This window comes from Gobio gobio, assembly GCF_949357685.1.
Source record: "Gobio gobio genome assembly, chromosome: 4".
Lineage (NCBI taxonomy): Eukaryota > Metazoa > Chordata > Actinopteri > Cypriniformes > Gobionidae > Gobio > Gobio gobio.
Genome location: NC_137100.1, coordinates 43864322 through 43888154, shown reverse-complemented (window position 1 = coordinate 43888154; position 23833 = coordinate 43864322). Strand labels below are relative to the sequence as shown.

The following is a 23833-nucleotide window of genomic DNA, read 5'->3' as shown; positions in this document are numbered from 1 at the left end:
CCTCTGGCTTTCAGATGGAGACGCATTTACTACTGATCACAGAGCCATGCTTCACTGACAAGCTGCGCATATAAAAATGTGCAGCCTTCGCCAAATCGCACTGCGGTTTAATATCCATTAATCATGCAACCCTAATAGCTATTATAGCCAATGTTGCAAATTGAATGTGCAAAATTAAAATACTGCATAAAACATTCGTGAATATAGAATTGCTTCCATCCGGTGTTCAAGAGAACATCTGTAATAAAAATGGAAGTTTCTGTAATCAGGCCACTGTGGCTCTTTTTCGTAAATTATAAATTACTTGCACCTCAGAGCGTACAGACAAAAATGCAATAAACGCTGCATGTTATCGTGCATTCGGATACCTGATGTTTGGGAAAGCAATTGTGTGAGATAGTTCTTCTGAGTGGTATATTGCAAATCATTTTAGTTACAGAATTTGGCTCTTGCATTTCAGATTGACTTAAAATGCCCCTATACGCAGTGGTTAAATTGGCTTTTGTAGGGAGGGGGAGCCCTTATTTACGGTGAATGGTCATTCAAAATCGCGCCGGAAAAATACTTAATGTGTTTTTACACCAAAGGGGCTCTTTTTCCAGTATTACTGTGTAAGTTAGAGTTGAGTTATTCAAACAAAGAGAAATACTTTACAGTTCACTTAGGACCATAAGCATTTTTTTTTTAAATCAGTGAAGTCCCAAATTTGAGGTAGTTAGGGGGGTTCGGGGGAATGCTCCCCCGAGAAAATTTTGATTTCTCTGATCTACATTATGTGCATTTTTAATAAGTTTGAAGGCCAAAAATTATAATTTATAATAAATAGCTTGTCAGTGGGCAGTAGATTATTTGACAATACTCCCCTAAAGATGAGTGTCCCTGAAAAGGGTTGGGAACTTTTTTTGACCAAAGAGCCATTTTTTTTTTCATTTTTGGTAAATGCATTTTTCCAAAAGAGCCACAATCAAAAATTATATAAAATTATTATTAAATTTTTTTTTTCCAATAAAATGTCAACAATAGTAATTATTAGGTCCACAACTAAAAACAAACAATTATGCAGCAAACAATAAATAAGTTGCAATATGGAATTAATTGTGCAGAGCTCTCACTGTGAGGTTGACCAAATGATGAGTATAAATCCTCTTCGTGTGTGTGAACGCCCACAGTGCTTACATCTACTATGTTTATGTGAATACTCGAATACTTTTGATAGCCTATATTTCTGTGTTTATTTGGCCGTTTAGGCGCGCAACCGAAGACAAAGGCTAGAATGCTTGTCCGTTTGTCCGTGTTGCGCTCGGAGCGCGCACAGCATCCTGTCAGTAATTCAGTTGTCTTTCGTGACTTATCATGCTTTTATTATTTATTTTATCATGACACTCGCGAACAGCACTGAACACACAACTTGAATATTATGATAAACTTGTCATTAACTTCGGTAGGCTGTACAACAAGGGAATTGTAATTGGCTGCTTTTTTCTGCAGAGAACGGATCTCTGTTGATGCGTGTGTCTAATCTTTTTATCGATCATGTTAGTAAATGTTAGATATGTTGGTAAAGTGTGAGAGACCTGGCGAGCCATAGGTTCCCGACCGCTGCTCTAGCCGTTCGCGGATTTCCATGGTAACTCACTGTTAGAATTGTGACGGTTTTACCTTGATGGCTGTGGGCGCGGTGCTGAACCAGAGAACGCAGCGATTAATGCATTATGGCATCTGATAATTCCATATAGCCTGTATTTGTCAGGAGACGAACAATAATTAAAGTCTAATAACAATATTTCGTGCTGAAGGAGACGGAGCTGAGCTCCAGCAGGGTGTGTTGTGGACCTGAGGAGGCGGAGCTGCGCTCCGGTGCGCTCCGGCCCAATTTAACCTCTGCCTATACGCCATTTTAAAGTTTAGTTATGGTGGTCTCTAACAACAGGTTTACATGCATCAAAGGTCAAAAAGCAGTTTCATTTTCTCCTATTATACATTGCACATCACCACAATGTTCAATGATTCTCAAACGACTCGATGGATGAATCTCTAAATCCCTCCTTTCCACGAGCCTACTCTGCTGATTGGTCAGATGGCCCAGTCTGTTGTGATTGGTCTACCGCGTACATCATAACTGAACTCCAGCTCCATCCGGAGGCTTCCTAAAGCTCAGCGATTGTACACACTGTAAAGACAGTAATGATGATGTCAATTTTACCCTATCAATCCCAGCGTGAGTCCGAATCAATGATGAAACATTGGAAGAACTAGTTATTCAACCTGAACCTTGTTGAGCAGGACGTTTCTCAGTGATGCTACTGAGATGTACGATATGAGATGTTTCAACTGTAATTACTCACCATCAGCATTAACAAGTGTATATCCATCAACAAAATGTGTGAGAGTGTGTGTGTGTGTGTGTAATTTATTGCAGTGCACATGAGGGAACTGTATCAATAACAGCACATACGTTAGCCGAGCACTAACGTGAATGACTGATGTTAAAGTTTGCAAAACAAATCTTGCTCCATCCATTATCTTTACTCAAAGTAGTAAGAATTACAGACAATCTACATTGATAGACAGTTTTAGGCGATACTGCAGCCCACAGCTGATTTACAGTAGTATTTCAGCAAGACAGTAATAATGTGAGTTAGCCGGTTAGCCAGAGACCCACACAATATGAAACACAAACACATTGTAGAACACAGCATCTTCTCGATATGATGCTATCCAGTATCTACAGGAATCAGCTGCAGTGCTTGAGGTGGTTCAAGTTTTCCCTGGTGTCTTACTTTTGAGAGACAATAACTTTATATATGGTGCACTTTCAGATTTAAAACTTTGCAGGATGTTTTCATTCACTTAGAACTATGTTACACACTACATGAAAACATTCAAAAATCCATAATAGGGGCACTTTAACATTGAAAATGGCATGCAATGAGATTGGTTCACTATTCGTTTGCTGGTTAGTGCAGTAGTTATCCAATCACATGATCTGTTGAGGCTAATTTATATGACTCTTTTTGTTTGTGCATCAAGGAATTTATTTTGGTAAATGCGTTTCAACTTCTGACAGGATAAAAAAAAAAAAATGTACGCACATTTTTAGAATTTATGCCCATCTTGGCACCATCATCCCGTGTTTTTTTTATGCACTTCAGAATTTTCATAAAAACAGATGGATGAAAACATAGCTAATGAGAATATGCTCTGAAAGTACTGGGAAGGAGAAAGGTAACATGAAAATACTGTAGAAAAGATGAAAATGTCTCTTTGGAATCCAGTACCAAGCGTTCCCACATTTTCGGGCCAATGAATCTTTCCAGGCCTGGACATTCCAAGTTGTCCATGACCATGGGAAAATTGTAGAGCATTTTCTGCTATATGATGTGTGGAAAGAATTCACAATTATTATATGTCTAAGAATGAATTTACAGTGAAAAAAGGGTGCTAACAGAGCACATTATTTTGAGAGGGTTAAAGAGAGTAACCCGGGGCCCGGGTCTGGAAGAAACCACAAGACACAGGGCATGTGTATGTTCTTGTGAATATCTAAGACTGGCTGCATTTGTGAGTGAGTGTGTGTGTGTGTGTGTGTGTGTGTGTGTGTGTGCTGTTTGTTTATGAGTCACCCACTGAATGAGTCTCATGTGATACTTGGTGCCACTCCTTGTTCCTTTTTAATTTCATTACAAGCTGAAGAGCAAATCAAATTAGCATTACCGTATAGCAGCCACTTCAAAGAGACTCTGAAGCCTCACACTGAAGATAGTGCTTGCACTTCATTACCCACTGAAAAACTATATCATAGAGCAGCTCAATTACACTTATATAGTGCAATAAGAAATTAATTCTTAACTTTCTTTACATGTTACAATCATACAAGCTCAGCAAAACCTGCCTGCTGGAGTCATTCACGCTTATCTAGTTGAGCTCAGCTCAGAGCAGGAAATCCCAAAACACTTTGGTCATGGTCCTGTTTTATTCTATAAAGAAAAGCATGATAATGGAACCTTCACAAACTTCCAGAAATCATTCTGCATAGAAGTTTCAAAGTAGCAGCATTTATTTGAAACAGAAATGTTTGTAACCATGTAAAGTCTTTTGATCCATTTACGCATCCTTATTGGATACAAGGATTAATTTATTTCCCCAAAAAAATCTTACTGACAAACTTCTGAAAGGTCACTTTTTCATTCAGTGTTCCATTTTCTTTAGTATACGTGGAATAGCACATTACCATCTCAGCGTCAATAATTCAATGGTCTGTCATCAAATACAGCATATATTTAACATAATGTGCTCCTCATCTAGTTTATGAAACGTTCCATTAACATTTTATAACAAATAGGTTTTGAATTTGACAGCTCAAACACTTTGGATAAATGATATTGTTTGATTATACAGTACTGGTCAAGGAGTGAGCTTTTTGCATTCATGGGATTCATGGGAAAACTGGCAGTTTTAGTACAGCTTGATATAAAATCTGCCAAGGGGGAATTTAGCAACTGATGATACATGCCTTGCTTGAGGACACATTGGCAAGGCCATAACTATACAGTTCCTTGGTTTAAAAAATAAAATAAATCATAGCACAATACAAGTTTAAAGTTTTATGAGAGTAGATAAAGCAGGATGCTGTTTTTTTTAGCACAATACACTTCAATTTAGCATATGATGAAAAAGATTACGATGGTATACGTTGATCAAATTGCAGTGTTATTCGATGATCTGTTGCTACAGTAAGTGAAGCATGCTGGGATGTGATTTATAAACATGCTGTGCTCATCATTTGTTCTAATTGTCCTGAGAGCCTCATTGGTGCTGAGTCCAGTACTGAGCAAGCCTGATGTTCATCATGGAAAATTCCCATTTAAACCTACATTGGCTGATGATGGAGTCACATCATGAGCAAATGAGCAAAAAATCTAATTCTGATGAATAAGCATACGCCTTCATTCAATTTCACAAACAAAATCTGTGCTTCTTGCTTTCCCACAGTGACACTGACATTCCAGCTAGATGATTTTTCAGACTAACTGTGCACTAACTTCCAGTCAGTTCTGTGGATGACTAAGAATTGTTCACTTGAGAAAAGCATAAGTTAGCATTAGCGATATGAGAGGGCTACCAGACAAACACACACACACACACACACTATAAAAAGTAAGTGTGGGGTGGATTGTGCACTATGACCTCACTACAAAGCTCTATTACAAACATGCTCTGTTTAGAAGAATCCTGCTCTATTAGTGCTCCATGACTTTCCATTCCACGAACATTCCATTAAAGCATTTCCTGCAAGATCCCCCTCACCCCCACAACTACTCAACACAGTGCAATTTGCTTCCCAAAATGGCTCCAACTTCACCATTACCTCAAGATGGAAGATTTGTCCCCAAAACACACTTCAACAAACATTAAAATATCATAAATCTTATGAGATACAACGTAATATAAACATTTGCAGCAGCTAAAGCTGTCAACCATTGTAAAGTGCACAGGAAGTGCTGAGGTCATTCTATTCCCAATCTCCCACCCACTATTTTGAAAAGATGACTTTATCCATTCTCTAGAACACAGGAAGACGACGTATAGGACTTTGACCTCACCTTTCCCTGGTCAATAAAGAGGGAGTCATCCAATTGCGAAAAGGGTCTAAAGACAACAGCCTACTGTAGATGTATCATATTGTCTGACAAGCATCCTCTATGAATTAGCTTATGAATATTACATACACTTAAAAAATAAAGATTGAGCATACATGACCTCCTGAACAAAGGTTATCCAAATGCTGAGCATGACAGATCATCCAGACAGCCTCCTTACTGCTGTTAGGCTGCCCATGCATTCCTGAGATTCCATATCTGATAATGCGTTCTCTCTTAAAATGTGCAAAAGAAGGGACGATGGAAAGTTAACGGTTCTCTCTTGCCCTTCCCAAATGCGATTTCATCAACTTATAGTAAATGGAATAGTCAATAAGTAAAACATTTTTGACATTGACATTGTTTCAAAAAATATAAAAAGCAAACAGTCAGTGACACTGACATTCCAGTAAGATGATTTTTTTTCCAGACTAACTAAATCGGTAAGGAAAAGATGATTTAACATATGAATATGTACAAAAATAAATAAACCAACATTTAAAATGTGGGAGGAATTCCACTTAGGGAATTCTGCTGATTTTTTAAAAATATTTTATCAAATATATTATATTCGATTCCAGGCCTAGATTCTATTCTGGATTCTAGACTAGTTATGGAATTTTTTGGGTTCAGTGCCTCTATAGACAGCATAGTGACCCGTAGCTCTCAAATACCTGTATTTACTGAAACAAGTGTAGCTAATATGAAATGGTTTTTAATTGAAAACAACAAAAACAGCTGAATTCAGCCTTGAAAACATTCCCAACATTCACGAATGTCATCTACAGTGACCGTACTGCATTATGTACAACATTTGCATTTGATGCAGAGAAGTCTTCATAGTGAATAGTCATAATTGTTCATATTGATCATTTTGATGTCAGTTAAATCATTTTTCTTGTACATACACATAGTACAGTACATGCCTTGTTATATGGTTTGAACACAAACGCCCTTAAAAATAAAAAATTGCCCCTAAATACAAAAGTTTCAGTAACTTTTGGCACTGATAGGTACTACTAGTATTCCACTGTGAATGTCAGCATTTACTCAAACCTGTTCCACCCTTACCACACAGCTCTGAGGAGATGCAGGCCAGCCACCCATACAAATACATTTAGGCGTCACTTCATTTTTGGTTTCATGATTTATTTGAGATATCAACAATAGTTAGGTTGCGCAGCTCACATTCATCGTGTAGATTCTATTGTTACAGTAAAAAAAAAAAAAAAATTGTTTGTTTTTTTGCACAGTGAAATCACTACATTATCTCACTGATTATTTATGCAGTGTGTAATTCAAAACGTCTAAAAAAGTAACAGGAAATGTTGTGCCACGTCGCAGCTAAGTGCCTTGATGGAACAGCACAAAGTTTACTATCCCACACGTTTTCTTTTTGGGGCGGAATGTAAACCCTTTCACCCAAAAAACCCGGCACTGAAATTGCATTGCAACCCTTTCGCAACACCATATTTTACATACCGACACTGATTATCTATCACGTCTTGCGGTTAGCAGACACGTCCATTGGAGCACTTACCTGTTATAACCTCCCGTTTGCCTTCATCCAGATGAGTTGAGATCATATCCCCCATCGCGCCGCTGTTATATGGCAAAATTCGGCTGGATCGGACAACTTCTCCTTCGGAGCAGCAGCTGTGTTGTAGCAGCTGGGCGCTGGTTTCTTATGATAAGATATAAACAGGAGTTGATTTGAGCGGCTCCTCCCTCTTTTTACTCAAGTAGTTTGAACGCAGTAAAGAGGCTGGAGTTGCATATAGAGTTGACAGGCACTGTGCTGGATTACTGAAGGCAGTTTTCCATAACTCTTCGCCTTCTTTAGTCCCGCGTTGAAGCACAGACCCTGTGCTCGGTTTCAGCGTCAAGACACACTTGTCTTTGGTGAGCGTGCTGAAGGCGGGTTTACAGAAATCTGACTTCACCTCCAATTAGAGGCGGGACTCTACGTTCATTCTATGGTCCATTCTAAGAACGAATCGGTTTTTTTAGAGCACGGACCTGGTTACATTTTTTGTTCACTTTTTGGAAGCACGTGCCTTCCTGACATCAGAGACTGACGTGACGACTGAACAAATACGCCCCGTGCTCTGAATGACATTGAAGAATCTACCTGAATAAACGAGGCAGCGAATGTGTAAAAATGACTAATTATCATACACAGTTAAAAGTGGTTATAAAAACGTGACTGAAATTCGAAATTATTAAGTTTATTGTTGTTGTTTTTTTCTTCTGTAGCTTAATTGAAGTCAAGCACTAACGTAACGGAGGGGGGAATAGAATCTTAAGATTCAAAAGAATCGAATCACTGTGACTGGGATGATCCATATTTCTGCAGAGTGTCTAATGCAGGTGCTGACAAAATCTAAAAAAAGAGGCATTACAAATGTGTGCAATGTGCAATGAATACTGTAAATTAAGCGTGCAATGTATTTTAACTAATTCTAACAATAACTATTATTTAGAATGACCAATGTTTTACTGATATAGTCAGTCTAGTTTTTGTTTTATTTGTTATGGTTTGTTGCTAAAACCTATGAAAGATAAATACACAACCCATATGTCTGTTCTTTTCATGTATTAAATTATAGGCTATCATTTTGTAGAGAGACTTAAAGAGCGTGATGAGTGGAGCATCAGAATAAAACAAGACGATGTCGCCCTCTAGTGGGTACTAGTGGTCTTTTTCTGTTAATTCTTCCTTTAATTCTTAGCCCGACTATAAATAGGCCTACATTGTCACATTATTGTTGTGCACATTATTCATTTTAATATTTTATAACGTTAATTTAAAATATCTCATATTGGTTGGTTCATAGATAACTGTATTCAATACCCCAAAACATTCATCACAAAAACAGTCAGACACTTCATCAAAACATGATAGAAGCTACTGGAAGGCTAAGATTAATATGCACAAATGCACATGTCAACAGAGAAGCTGCGGAGGCGTGTATAGGATTTGGCGTCGATCGACGTAAGCACCACACCAACTGTAGCTCTGAGCGCGCGCGCACTGTGAGTCCAGCAGACAGAGACAGAGACAGAGGCAGCAGGTGACAGGATGGCATCTCTGGGACTCAAGGCGATTGTCGGAGAAAGTAAGAAACGTTTCGCTGAAGTTGCTATAGGGCAAACATTACTGACGTTTTTGAATGTAATATTTCAGGTATTTCTAATTTGTTGAATTATTGACATTTTCATAGAAATGTGTGTTGAAATGCTTTATTATTAAGTAGCCTATTACAATTGACTAACAATAAGCCTCATACATTAATAACACCGGTCTTCTTAAATCCTTATTCTTCAAACTTGATGTCATATATTATATTAATTATATTATATTATATTATATTATATTATATTATATTATATTATATTATATTATATTATATTATATTATATTATATTATTAATCAGTTTCATTTTTGCACTATGCATTAAAAGGAATGATTGTAATGTTGATAAAAGCACACAAACATCGGAGATACACACTAATCTGTGTAGTCCTGTGGGATTAAGGATCTAAAGGGGCGGATTGCGTGGAAGCACAAAGAGTGGAAAAGTAGGCCTGAATACAAACAATACAGACTGGCAATTGCTCTTAGACAAGCTATTAAACAAAGCTTTATGTGTTACATGTTAATGGTTGAATTTGTTAAATAGGTGTTGTAGTATCTATCTATCTATCTATCTATCTATCTATCTATCTATCTATCTATCTATCTATCTATCTATCTATCTATCTATCTATCTGTCTATCTGTCTGTCTGTCTGTCTGTCTGTCTGTCTGTCTGTCTGTCTGTCTGTCTGTCTACCTACCTACCTACCTACCTTTCTATCTATCTATCTATCTATCTATCTATCTATCTATCTATCTATCTATCTATCTATCTATCTATCTATCTATCTATCTATCTATCTATCTATCTATCTATCTATCTATCTATCTATCTATCTATCTCCTTCCATCCATCCATCTATCAATGTAGCCTGAATGTAAATCTTTTGTAATTCCTTATACCATATATTATTGACCTGTAGTTTTATCTTTAGGCTCAATGGATGTTAGGTTTTCCATACTCCATCTCTTACAGTTACTATCTGAAATGCAAGTGCCAAAAATGTACTTTTTCCCCCCAGCCCTGGTTCATTTCTGGACCTAAATGCAACCATGAGGATTAATTACATTTTCAGGTGTTCATAATTCACTCTTGATTCTTTCTTTCATCACATCTGGTCTTCACTTCTTGCCATCTGCCTGTGTCTTTCCTGTTATTTCTGCTGCCATACACTGTGCTGGTGTTGATTAAATCTTAGAGATTCTGAGAAAAACATCACCAATTATCAGGTGTGAGCGTTAGATTACTTCGGCAAATGTGATGATCAAGTTATACATATTTATGACTGAAGCAGCATCAAGAAATACAGAAGTCTGCTGGAGGGTGTTTGTCTAGTCATCTTTTTGGACATATTGGTTTGAACTAATATTGTATCTGATCTTTAAGCTGTAAAGTTTTCAGTCTACTGCTTTCAATCCAGTTCCCAAGCATGCACCCTTAAATATTTATCACACCTGCAACGTTTTTATTGACAGTTATTTTGTAAGACTGGTTGCTGATTTGTTGTTCGGTTATTTTAGTAATAGCCTGTGAGATTCATCACAAGTTTATTTAAATGCAACAACACCTCTGGGTGTCGGAACTGACAGATCCAGCGTCAATAGCTGTGAAATGTGTTATATGACTGCAGGAAGCTGTTGTGTTAGGGATCTTGCGATTCAATGGAGATTTTAGGAGGGCAGTAAAAATGATTTAGGTCCACTGCTCACATCCAGTGGAAGAGATGCAAAGAGAGACTGAGAGTGAGAAAAAAAGAGTGACAAAGAGCAAAAGAAGAGAGACAGGGGAAGAACAAAAATAGAGAGGCTGGTGCTGTAAGAGGATTGGGAAGAGATTAGGCCTGTGATTGCTGGGTCTCTCTCACCACGCTGAATATATATAATTTAAACTAACAACTAAAGTTGATCATTTTCTGCTGTCATAAAAGACGTGGATTGTAGATGTGATTTCTTTTTTATTATTTTATAAAACTTTTTAAATCCCCAATAAGATATTTAATTTGGGCAATAAAACAAACAAAGAAACAATAATAAAAACACAAAATTTAATAACATAAATACGTAAAAAATTGTCATAAAAATACAAAAAGAAGACAATATGAATAGGAATGAATATGTGTCACGCACAGTTGAAGCAAGAGATGAAAAGAGCTGGCAGTTGATTTTATTTTACAAAACTCAAAAGGTAACAAAAAATCTCTTAGGATACTTAAACTGGCAAAACATGAACAGAACAAACAGTACACAAGAAAAAGATATGACAATAAACAGAACAAAAAACAAGGTTTATGTACATAAGCAAACAAATCAAAGAAATGAGACAAAGGTGATACAACTCAATCAATCAATGAAAAACCATGGCAAAGAGCTAAAGAACCCAAAGGAAACTGATCTAGAAACAGTGAAAAACGACCTACATGTAAAACTCAAAAACAGAACAAACGAGACATAACCCTTACAATATGACAACACACACACGCACGCGCACGCGCACGCACACACACACACAAAATGGCAACACTTTACAATAAGGTCCCATTAGTTAACATTAGTTAATACATTAACATAAGCAATAGATTTGTTACAGTATTTATTCATCTTTGTTAATATTAGTTAATAAAGTTCATGTTATGTCAATTAAATAATATAAACAGATACAACTTTTGAATAAATAATGTAGTGACTAATGTAGTTAACTATGTTCAGAAACAGAAACTTATTATGATATAAATGGAAAGACTATTATTAACACTCACTGAAACTATATATATACTAATGTTTTTAGACTGCAGAGGGTATCGTGCTGTTTAACCATAAAGACGAAAGAAGATTTAGACTCTAGCAACACTACCTGATACTTTTGGCAAACTGCAGTTAGTGGGCTGTGTGAGCGTGACAACATCTGTTAGAGTCTATGTTAATGCACAGCTTTAGCACACACCTTTCAGATATATTTAGAGTATGGCAGATATCATCACACACCTCTACCAACTATAGTTCTCGCTCTTCTCCATTTTACATGAGCATTTATGAGCTAGACTCTCAATCTGAAAAGATATTTGTTTGGATCTCTGTCTGTCAATGGTATCACTATGAGAATTCATAACATATATCTAGCATTGTAGCATAGTCACTTTGGTAAAAACCTAAGCTAGAAAGATTGAGACTTTTACAGTCTCAGTATTTATGTTCTTTCTTTAATTAGTTTTGTGATGCTGAAAGCAAACTTTTGAGATGGTTAGTGTGATATTGCATGCTAAATGTATTTGCTATTCTCCCTTTACATTGCCTATTCTGCTATCTCCATTTTGCAGACATTTATTTAGTTTTTCCTTCATTTTTTTGTCTTACAGAGATTATGAATGATGTCATTAAGAAGGTGAAGAAGAAGGGAGAGTGGAAGGTACACATGAACATCACCCTCATTTCTGCAGAAGAACATCTTGTGTTTAAAAGTCAAACATTATGAAAAGGATCATTATGAAAAAGATTGTCCTAAACTATAGCATATACTATCAGCATAACAACATTCCATGATAGCAATACCATTCAAAACACTGGTCAGCCTGGTTGTAATGGTAACAATGATTTGTTGCATGACCATGTATGCTGTTCATATATGCTGTTCTCCCTCAGGTTTTGGTGGTGGACAAGCTCAGCATGAGAATGATCTCATCATGCTGTAAAATGACAGACATTATGTCTGAGGGAATCACAAGTGAGTTTTATTAGAACAAATTCACATAGCAGCATATAGCAATTTGGCTCAAATGTACTTTCTTCCATAACCTTTTTTTTCTTCTCCAGTTGTTGAGGACATAACCAAGCGGCGTGAGCCTCTTCCTACCATGGAAGCCATATATCTCATCACTCCAACTGATGAGGTAACATTTATTCTAATATATGAAACAGAGCTTATACAGGAGTTTTCTAACCTGCACAACTGTTTGCAACATTAATAATAATAATAATAATAATAATAAATGTTTCTTAAGCACCAAATCAGCATATTCAAATGATTTCTGAAGGATCACGTGACACTGAAGAGTCCTGAAAATTCAGCTTTGCCATCACAGGAATAAATTACATTTAAAAATTTAAAATATTAAAATAGAAACCAGTTGTTTTACATTGTAATAATATTTTATAATATTACAGTTTTTACAGCATTGGTGAACATAAGTGACTTCATCAAAAACAACCTGAAAATCTTACCCTAAACATTTGTATGGTAGTGAATATAGGCTATATAACTTTTTATTACATAAGGATAAATAATATATATTTGTCTGTGTTTCCAACAGTCAGTTGAGGGACTCATCAATGACTTCAGAGATCCCCGTAATCCCGTATACAGAGGGGCACACGTGTTCTTCTCAGACAGTGAGCATGTTTTTGGACCGGTGCAACAGTTTTTTTTTACCAAATCTACTTGATAATTATCTAGAATATGTATCTCACTCAGTCTCTGTTTTTATTCTTGATTTCAGCAATCCCAGACTCTATGTTCAACTTGATAAGTAAATCCCGTGCCTCTAAATCCATAAAGACACTGACTGAGATTAACATCGCCTTCCTGCCCTATGAATCACAGGTGAGAGCCTTTACATTAGACCCTGGGACTTCCTAGGACCTGAGAGAGAAGGAATGATGCTTAGGAGGAAGTATGGAGGTGTGGGGGAAGGGTTGTGAACTCATGTATCATGCCAGAACATTCAAGAGCAGCTTTAGTCAGGCCGTCTCTGTGCCTGCAATCCTCTGTTGTTGCCCTTTATAATTAATCCTGAGGAGTGGCTGAATCAGCCCTCCCCATCCCAACCCTAATCCCACTCCTCATTGGCTAATGCCCCATCAATGAGTCACTGGGCAGCCAATGACAGAGAGCATGGATTTGGAATTTGATTGGATGTCAGTGGGGTTATGTTCTTGTGACAGATGGGGCAGTATGTTTAGGCTAGTGTGTTAGGATAGGGAGAGAGAGATACAACACTGATATGGATTATTAGTCAAGCTGAGGGAAGGTAAGAGGATAGTGCAGTTTTTATGTAGCAGATTAATCGGAATACCATGTTTCTGGCCAAACATGCAGAATGTACAGGACATAGCACATATATACAGGTGACATATCGATGAGTTACTGTTGTGAAAGAGGGTTATGGGACAGTAACAGCCATATACAGCACAATGTGTTACTTAGGCATCCACAAACTGGCAATATTAACTTTCATCCCTGCTTCACTTTTGGTGAATGCCTACTTCCCTATTATATATGGTGTGAAAAACATATAATGTGAGATGAGTAGTATGCCTGAATTCATAGTATTATCCATAAAACATTAGGTGGAAATGATCAGGCCACTACTTATGGTGAGATACTGAAGTACACATCTGATGAACACTTTACATCTAATTATTGGTAGTATCATATAGAACACACTTTTTAATAGCCGTGAAGTACGTTTAAAACCAATTGTAGTACCTACTAGACAGTACGCGATGCAGCTCCTGGGTCCAGTTGCACGAATAACCACATTTGAATCACACTGAAGATCTGAAATGTTATGAATAAAACTACAAATCTGTATGTTGTAGTGAGGCATTTATTTATTGTTGGTATGTTGTCCTCAGGTGTTCTCAGTGGACAACTCAGATGCCTTCCAGGATTTCTACAGTCCGTTTAAAGCTGATGTAAAGAACCAGGTGTTGGAGCGTTTAGCCGAGCAAATAGCCACCCTGTGCTTCACACTGAAAGAGTACCCAGCTGTTAGATACAGAGGGTGAGAGAGGAAGAGGAAACACAGATAAACATCTCGCCGTCAAATTTATCTGCTGCCACATATCTGTAATGTGACTCAAAACATTATTAGCCATCTGCAAAGACAATACAAGAAACACAAGCAAACTGTTATTTAAAAAAATCAGATATAAGCCGTTGAGTACTGTATGTGTTGCTGTGTTTTTCAGAGAGTACAAAGACAATGGAGTTCTGGCCCAGATGCTTCAGGATAAACTGGATGGTTACAAAGCAGATGACCCCACTTTGGGAGAGGTGAGTCTGAGAGCTTGTAGCACAATATTTTGTCTCAAATGATAAAAATAAACTGCTTCTGTCTTGCACCAGTGACCTTAATTTCTCACTGTCCAACTTTAATTCCTCGCCTTACTGTTTTGTGCTCTATCTTTGTCCTCTTTCCCCTTTCTTTCACAGGGACCTGATAAAGCACGTTCCCAGCTATTGATTCTGGACCGAGGTTTTGACCCTGTCTCGCCACTTCTACACGAGCTCACACTTCAGGCTATGGCCTATGACCTGGTGTCCATTGAGAATGATGTCTACAAGTAATAACTCATCTCCAGCAGTTTGTAAATGATCTATATACTGCTCTATGGTCGCTCAGATCATTTGAACTGACCCTCGGTCAAGTCCAAGTGTTTCACCTTTTATGATGTTAATAACTCCTTCCATTATCACACTGTACATGTGTACTGTAGGGAGATACTGATGCTGATGGTGCAAGTGTGTGTGTCTATCAGGTATGAGACCAGTGGAATGGGCGACACTCGTATGAAAGAGGTGCTGTTGGATGAAGATGACGACCTGTGGATGACTCTGAGACATAAACACATAGCAGAGGTGTCAACGTAAGTCTGTCCTGCACAGATTTAGGTGTATGATTATATAAATATATGTCATGTTCTAGTCCAATGAGGATGAAGATAGGCACAGAGGATGAAATGGTAGCGTATTTATTAAAATAAACAACAATCCACAAAGGTACAAACTCAAAGAAACAGTGTGCCACGCATAAACAATACAAGACAAAGGAAGAGAAGGAACTGAAGGGCTTATATATACACACACACAATACATTTATTTGATCAAAAATAAGGTAAAATCGGTAATATTGTGGAAATATTATTACAATTTAAAATAATATTTTAATAAAATATAAAATTGCATTACTCCAGCCTCCAGTGTCACATGATCCTTCAGATATGATTCTAATATTATGATTTGCTGCTAAAAATGTTTTTATTATTATTATCAATGTTAGTAATAAAATATTTTGTAACATTATAAATGCCTTTACTGTTACTTTAGATCAATTCAAAGCAAAAAAAATCCTAAATTATATATTCCAAACAATAATTTGAGTTTTAAAAGATTGCAAATTATATTATATTATATATATATATATATATATATATATATATATATATATATATATATATATATATATATATATATATATATATATATATATATATATATATATATATATATATATAATATATATATATATATATATATATATATATATATATATATACTAACTAAAGCTAAACTGAAAATCAAAACTACAGAAAATAAGAAATACAGTGAATGAAAATAAAATTGTGATATTTTCAAAACTGTATTGCATAGACTATAAAATATATATTAATTTCTCTTTTTCCTCTCTTTTAGGGCTGTGACTAAATCGCTTAAGGACTTCTCCGCGAGCAAAAAGATGAATACAGGAGAGAAAGTGTGTTATTTATCAGTGATCAAACCTTAATTGCAGTTTCTTGATTATTGCCAATAACTAACAAGCTATTTTTGCATCTTACAGACCACCATGAAAGAGCTCTCCCAAATGCTTAAAAAGATGCCACAGTACCAGAAAGAGTTAAGCAAGGTACTGCAATAATGTATACCTTTTATATGAATTGATTCAATGGAATAATGAAGCCAATAGTGCTGATCTTTCTTATGGTGGTTTTGTAATCCTGCAGTATTCAACTCACCTGCACTTAGCAGAAGACTGTATGAAGCAATACCAGGGCACAGTGGACAAACTGTGCCGTGTTGAGCAGGTACAGCTTTTCTGTGATCTGTCTGCTCAATTCGACATATTTTAATGAATGTTAATAGTGTTTATGTGCTCTGTCATAGGATCTAGCTATGGGCACAGATGCGGAGGGCGAGAAGATCAAAGACCCCATGAGAGCCATCGTACCCATCCTACTGGATGCCAACATCACCATCACGGACAAGATCCGTATCATCCTGCTCTACATCTTCCTCAAGAACGGTGAGGGAACCTAAAAATTGCCAATGCTTTGGATCCTCTCTCTGTTTTGTTGTGTGTGGGTGAGATGGGGGTGGTATGTTTGACATGTACAGTTTGTACACATAGTCATTATTACTAATATCACACAGCAGTGAGCAAAACTGGTATAATGCTGGGCTTCTAGGATCTAGAACCAAACTCTGTATAATTATGTATAATTATTCCTGGTTGACTATGTGTGTGTTTCATAGGTGTGTCCGAGGAGAATCTGTGTAAGCTCCTCCAGCATGCTCAGATTCCTCCAGAGGACAGTGACATCATCTCTAATATGGCCCATTTGGGAGTTCCCATCATTTCAGAGGTCAGCTGATACACATGAACTGTTCTTTATTCATATGAAGCAAGATCCCCTCACCATGGGTGCAGCAATAAAGGCAAAAAAAAAAAGAAAAGAAAAAAGGCTTAAATAGGCAAGAGTAATAACATACAGGTGGCATAGTCAGAACATGATTAGTCCAGGCAATGGGTTATGGGAAATTTAGTCAATGGTGAGATAAAACAGATGGAAGGAGTGCCTTCTGGTGGAGATCATGGGCACTCCAGCTGGTGGTTATGATGCTTATTATTATTAATGTTGAAAACAGCCGGCAGCCATATCACCCTGTAGCCCAAGACTGGTTTCCCACTGAAGCTAAGCAGGGCTGAGCCTGGTCAGTACCTGGATGGGAGACCAACTGGGAAAACTAGGTAGCTGCTCGTAGAGATGTTAGTGAGGCCAGCAGGTGGTCTGTGTGGGTCCTAACACCCCAGTATAGTGATGGGGACACTATACTGTAACAAGCACCGTCCTTCGGATGAGACGTTAAACCGAGGTCCTGACTCTCTGAGGTCATTAAAAATCCCAGGATGTCCTTTGATAAAGACTAGGGGTGTAACCCCGGCATCCTGGCCAAATTTGCCCATTGGGCCCTGTCCATCATGGCCTCCTAATCCTCCCCATGTATATATACTGATTGGCTTCATCACTTGGTCTCCTCTCCACCAATCAGCTGGTGTGTGGTGGGAGTTCTGGTGCAATATGGCTGCCGTCGCATCATCCAGGTGGATGCTGCACATTGGTGGTGGTTGAGGAGATTCCCCCCTTCTATGTAAAGCGCTTTGAGTGCCTAGAAAAGCGCTATATAAATGTAACAAATTATTATTATTTGGAATAGAAATCATTTGTAACCTTATAAAAGTCTTCACAGCCATGCATCGGTTATCAGCCATAACATGAAAACAGTTATTGACTTATTAATGCAGAATTAGGTGCATCATTAATCATTATTGTCTGAGGTCATTATTGTCTGAGGTCAAAATGAATAGCTTTTTAAATATGAATCCACAGCAAGCAACCACACGCAAAGGGAAGAAATCTGACCGCAAGGAAAGAATCAGTGAGCAAACGTACCAGCTCTCCCGATGGACTCCGCTGGTTAAAGACATCATGGAGGTGAGCTAAACCAACAGTACTTGCTTTACTTTGGATTTGTCAACATTCTGTTCATTTAACATCTCCTAATTACATTGTGATAGGATGCCATTGAAGACAAACTTGACCCAAAACAGTATCCTTACATCTCTACACGCACAGCATCCTCAAAAACGACCACAGCTTCCAGGTATGATAAGCTGCACAAACAAAACAAATGGATTCATATGCAACATCTTCTCATCAATCTACTGTATCCTGTGATAACACTAATGTCGTCTATTTTTAGTGCCCGTTATGGGAACTGGCATAAGAACAAGAGCCCAGGAGAGATACGCAACGGCCCACGCATTATCGTCTTCATCATTGGGGGTGTGACCTACAGCGAGATGCGCTGCGTCTATGAGGTCACACAGGCCAACGGCAAATGGGAAGCACTCATCGGTGGGTTGCAGTGCTAAAGGGTCCTTCCTGACACCTCAAAACTGCCAATGACTCACCATTTCAGAGACAACTATTAGAGCACACAGCATTACTCAATTATCCCCTTTTTATGGCTGTGTTAACGTGACTTTTAAAATTCCAGGCAATATATCAATCAGATTCCTTTGTATTATAAGCTATAATTCAAAAGTTTGAGGTCAGTATTTTATTTAAATTGTTCATTCAAGACTTTTACATCGTTATAAAATTCCAAAGAATTTACATTCTTTTCGATTTATTTTTATTCATTAAAGAATCCAGAAAAAAATGTATCATGGTTTCCACAAAACCAGCATATTAGAAAGATTTCTGAAGGATCATGTGACACTGAAGACTAAAGTAATGGCTGCGGAAAATTCAGCTTTGCCATCACAGGAATAAATGACAAGATTACTGTTTTCAATGTATTTTTGTATTTGTTTTTAATAAATGCTGCCTTGGTGAGCATAAGAAACTTCTTTCAACAAAAAAACAACAACTGTTGTGTATTTTTTGCTGATCTTAAAGGGTTAGTTCACCCAAAAATGAAAATGCTGTCATTAATTACTCACCCTCATGTTGTTCTATACCCATTAGACCTTTGTTCATCTTCGGAACACAAATGAAGATATTTTCTATGAAATCCGAGAGCTTTCTGACCCCTCCATAGACAGCAATGTAATTACCACTTTCAAGGCCCAAAAAAGGTAGCTAAAGAAAAGGTGTCAGAAAGCTCTCGGATTTCATAGAAAATATCTTCATATGTGTTCCGAATATGAACGAAGGTCTTACGGGTTTAGAACAACAAGAGGGTGAGTGATTAATGACAGAATGTTCATTTTTGGGTGAACTAACCCTTTAAATATGAATTATTGAGCACTGAAAGCATTCTGCTGTGGGACACATTCATTATATTTTGAAATTAATATGCAGTGCAGTAAGTAACAGAAAAGGTGAATGTTTACTGATCACTGCATATCTGTGATAATTAGTAAACTGCATTTAACCACCCCCACAATGTGAGTTAATTGTTTTAATTGTTGAAATTTTGTTTTGTTTTGTTTTGTTTTTGGCACAGTAAAAGCCCTGATCATATTTATGACCTCCCTCACAGGCTCCACCCACACCATCACTCCCATTAAATACCTTAAGCATCTGCAGCACCCAGACTTCCTGGACCCCAACGCGGCCCCTGAGGACCAGCTTCCTGTAGAAGAAAATTAACGAAGACAAGAAACAAGGTCAGACCTTTTACTATCGTTTAAATATAACTGTTGACATTTTTATCATTACATTAAGCACTTTTAATTATGTAGATATCTTTGCATTCGCTGTAATATTAAACAAAACGTGCCTTGTTTTCTCGTTCTCTCCTTTTAGAATGTGGTGTCATCCTCGCCCTCCCTCACTATTCTGACATCCTCAGTGATATGATCCACCTAAAACAGAATCTTCCTCAACTCACACACCCATACATTGTTTCTACACATTGGCTATGTTCAGGTAGTCTGTCTTGTCAGCAATAGGCTATAGTGATGTAAATTATTACATAAGTAGCCTCTGTTCCTAAATATGAACCTCAGATTATGTCAAAGTTGTCAAATAACTGAAATATACATAAGGGAACATGCACAGTCAGTCGGTCATTATCAACAAAAAAGGAACTATTTAGGTGGCATTATGCATTGTTGGTAACATGGGACCAAGTCGACTTGAGTGTAACTACAAAAATAAATGATTATTGATTATTTATATACTCTCAATGTACCGCAAATTGAGTTTGAGATTCCAGTAGTTTGGTCTGGCGTGTCTGCCAAGCATGATTGTGTCTGTTGTGTGATAATCATGTTCATATTGGATGTCCCATTGTGAAGATGATTTGTGTTGTTTTAACATTGTGGTTAGGAAATTATAGTTACAAGTTTTGTATATCGAGTTCGTTCATATAGAAAAGCCTCCCTCTCTGATATCCTGTACACTGTTTTATATCTTCAGTAAGCACAGAACGACAGTTCCTTGTGCAGTGATGTAGTATGATTGCTTTTTATGTTGTAATCTGTTATTTATTTACACTAAGAATACAAATTCATGCAGTATAAATATACAATATGTATGCCATATTTAAATCTATTTAACATGTTTAACACATCAGAGGTTAAGAACTGCAAACCAGTGTCTTGTGCATATATTAAAATAAATTGGCTTCAGTTAAACATTTGATGATGACATTTGCGAATTTTCATGCCATGCAATCACACATTAGGGTATTTATCAAAATATTATAGAAAATATAATAGTTCAATTATAATATTGATACAATGATCATCAATCGCTGCTGTTGGTGGATGTTGAATGCCAAAACATTAGGGGTGTAACAATACCCTCATGTCACGATTCGATACATATCACGATACTGAACTCACAATACGATATTATTGCGATACTCCAAGACATATAAGGTTAAAAACATGTTTACTGTTGATTAAATGCTAAATTTGGTATTACATTTGGGGTGGAAATTATAAAATATGCTTGGACTTGGTGCTGGTAACCCAATTCACAGGACAATGGTGACACCAGAATACAAATATTCATGATTCTGAAGCTGAAAATACAGAATTTTAGACGAATATGCTTACACTTTGTCACTGACTACTAGATATATTTAAAATAATGTATGCCACTTTTGGTAACATAAGACATATGGCATTATCAGGACCCACAAATATTCCCCCATTGCATTATTATACATTATATATAGCAGTTTAATGTAGTACTGACACTAAAACTATTTTGGGTGAACTATACACAATACAGATGATCACTATCCACGATACATATTGTTGCATTTTTGTATTGCGATATATTGTGACAATATATTTTTACACCCCTACAAAACATTATATCAAAGTTAATAAGACATTTTCTAACTAACTTAAATGTTGTGTGTCCTAAAAAGGGTACATTTAAAATAAATAATAAAGTATTAAATAAAAAATTAAAAGGACCTGCAAGACTTTGAATGGTTTCAAATTAATTGCAAAACTAGACAAGCTAATTGAAAAAAGTTAAATTAATTAAATGAATGAAAAAATTAAGCAGTATAATATTTAAATATTAAATATAGTACTGCCTTGCAAGCACTGCACACAGTTAAAACCATGTCCTTCATTTGAACACATGAGGGCATCAAAACACAACTTCACCAGAGAAGAGAGGCAAATGAACAGACATCAACACTTTTTATGTGGACGAGACGAGTAACAGCAATATGATTTAACCAAGTATTGAAAATATGAATGAACTGGACATATAATTCAGTCTTTAAATTTTTATTTAAGTCTCTTTTCCAGTTTGGCATAAATCATAAATATTTCAGGCATAATATTGATACCGTCAGACTGTGTACTGTTTCTACAAGGTATTGCTCTGTAATCAGCCTACGATATTACGGTTCCTGTAAAGTTACAATATTATGAGTTTCACATAGCAAAGTACAACAAATGACAAGCAACCGATAAACAAAAAGAAAATATCTTTAAAAACTTAAAGACATACTATCTGCATAACAGTGGTGTGATGAATAAAACATCTGAAGGAAAGAGAACATCCTTTGGGGTTGAAAAACAAATATGCTTATATGTTTCTATACTAAGTGATGATGTTTTGGTTTCATATTTGACATTATATCAACAGTATGTGCAAAAAGATATATATTACATAAATAAAATATATACAGCTTTACATTATTTTACCTATGTACAATAACTCTGTATGTTGCATAATCAGGAGCCATGCATTTACATATAATTGAAACACTGAACATCTGATCTCTCCAAAAAAATACTGCTTTACACATCTTCATTATACCTCGCTCTCGATAACCCATCTCTGAAGTAAGCACACCGACATAGGAGAGGACTAAAATATCAGGATGAATGTTTGTGAGAGAGAGACAGGGAAAGAAAAGAGGGAAAAAAGCAAAAGAGAAAACAATGAGATAACTCTAGCATCCTCCTCCTCGCTCGTTCCGTCTTTCCAGGAATAATTCTGATCCTCCAGTCAGATATTATAGTAGTAGTGTATTAATATCACATTTCAGTGCATTAATATCATTCCGCTTCAGTACTTCAGTAAGTACTCCTGAACTCAGGTCCTCTCATAATAAAATATACGAAAAACCTTCAGAATCAAGGAAGAGTATCAAAACACCTCCAAAACAATAACTACTGTATGCCAATTTATAATATGATTAAAGTGATACGTAATCTTCTGTTGGGCTCTCTCATAATCAGGTATGAAAGAAAACCCATTTATTACTATAATGAAAGTTTTGTGTGTGTGTGTGTGTGTGTGTGTGTGTGTGTGTGTGTGTGTGTGTGTGTGTGTGTGTGTGTGCAATTATGATAGTATTATCAACTATATGAATTGGAATTGATTAATGAATTTGATGATATACACACCATTCCACTCAAAAGTTTGGGTCAGTAATTATTATTATTTTTTAATTTATACTTTTATTTACACAAATATTAAGTGGCACAACTTTTTTCAACAACAATTAAAATAAGAAATGTTTTTTTGAGCACCAAATCAGCATATTCAAATGATTTCGGAAGGATCATGTGACACTGAAGACTGGAGTAATGTCTGCTGAAAATTCAGCTTTGCCATCACAAGAATAAATGAATTAAAGGAATAAATAAATTACAAAAAAAATAAATATATTCAAATATAAAACGTATTTTAAATTGTAATAATATTTCACAATATTAAGGTTTTTACAGTATATTTTCAATCTAATAAATGCATCCTTGGTAAGCATAAGACACTTAGTTCAAAAACATTAAAAAAAATCTTACCGACCCCAAACTTTAACGGTAGTGTGTGTGTGTATAAACTTCATTGAACAGTACATATACTTGGTGGCATAGATTTGACAGACTTGACATAACCCTGATTTTCTCCTGTCAAACATTTGACCATCAGTCTTGGCTCAGCAGATCGTCCACTGAAACATACCTTGTTAATACAATAAATGTGTGACGGCTGGTCGCTGTTGTAGCAA

General features: G+C 36.5%; 2 protein-coding genes across 2 annotated transcripts in view; one reads left to right on the top strand and one right to left on the bottom strand.

Annotated features, from left to right (window-relative positions):
* The window catches only part of niban2b (niban apoptosis regulator 2b), a 40038-nt gene extending 32361 nt beyond the window's left edge, over window positions 1-7677 (bottom strand). Inside the window, exon 1 of the mRNA XM_079816018.1 lies at window positions 7180-7677. Within this exon, the coding sequence (XP_079672144.1) occupies window positions 7180-7234 (55 nt within the window). The 5' untranslated portion in view covers window positions 7235-7677. The remainder of the gene's footprint in view (window positions 1-7179) is intronic.
* Window positions 7678-8524: 847 nt separating this feature from the next.
* On the top strand, window positions 8525-22278 carry stxbp1b (syntaxin binding protein 1b). Its single transcript, XM_079816019.1, has 20 exons — window positions 8525-8758; window positions 12132-12181; window positions 12415-12496; window positions 12586-12662; window positions 13083-13161; window positions 13269-13372; window positions 14407-14555; window positions 14743-14827; window positions 14987-15117; window positions 15313-15420; window positions 16247-16307; window positions 16392-16457; window positions 16555-16635; window positions 16715-16853; window positions 17084-17193; window positions 18220-18324; window positions 18408-18493; window positions 18593-18747; window positions 19880-20006; window positions 20146-22278. The coding sequence occupies exons 1-19, from the start codon at window positions 8722-8724 to the stop codon at window positions 19987-19989; spliced, it is 1815 nt and encodes a 604-aa protein (XP_079672145.1). The 5' UTR covers window positions 8525-8721; the 3' UTR covers window positions 19990-20006; window positions 20146-22278.
* The last annotated feature ends 1555 nt before the right edge of the window (window positions 22279-23833 follow it).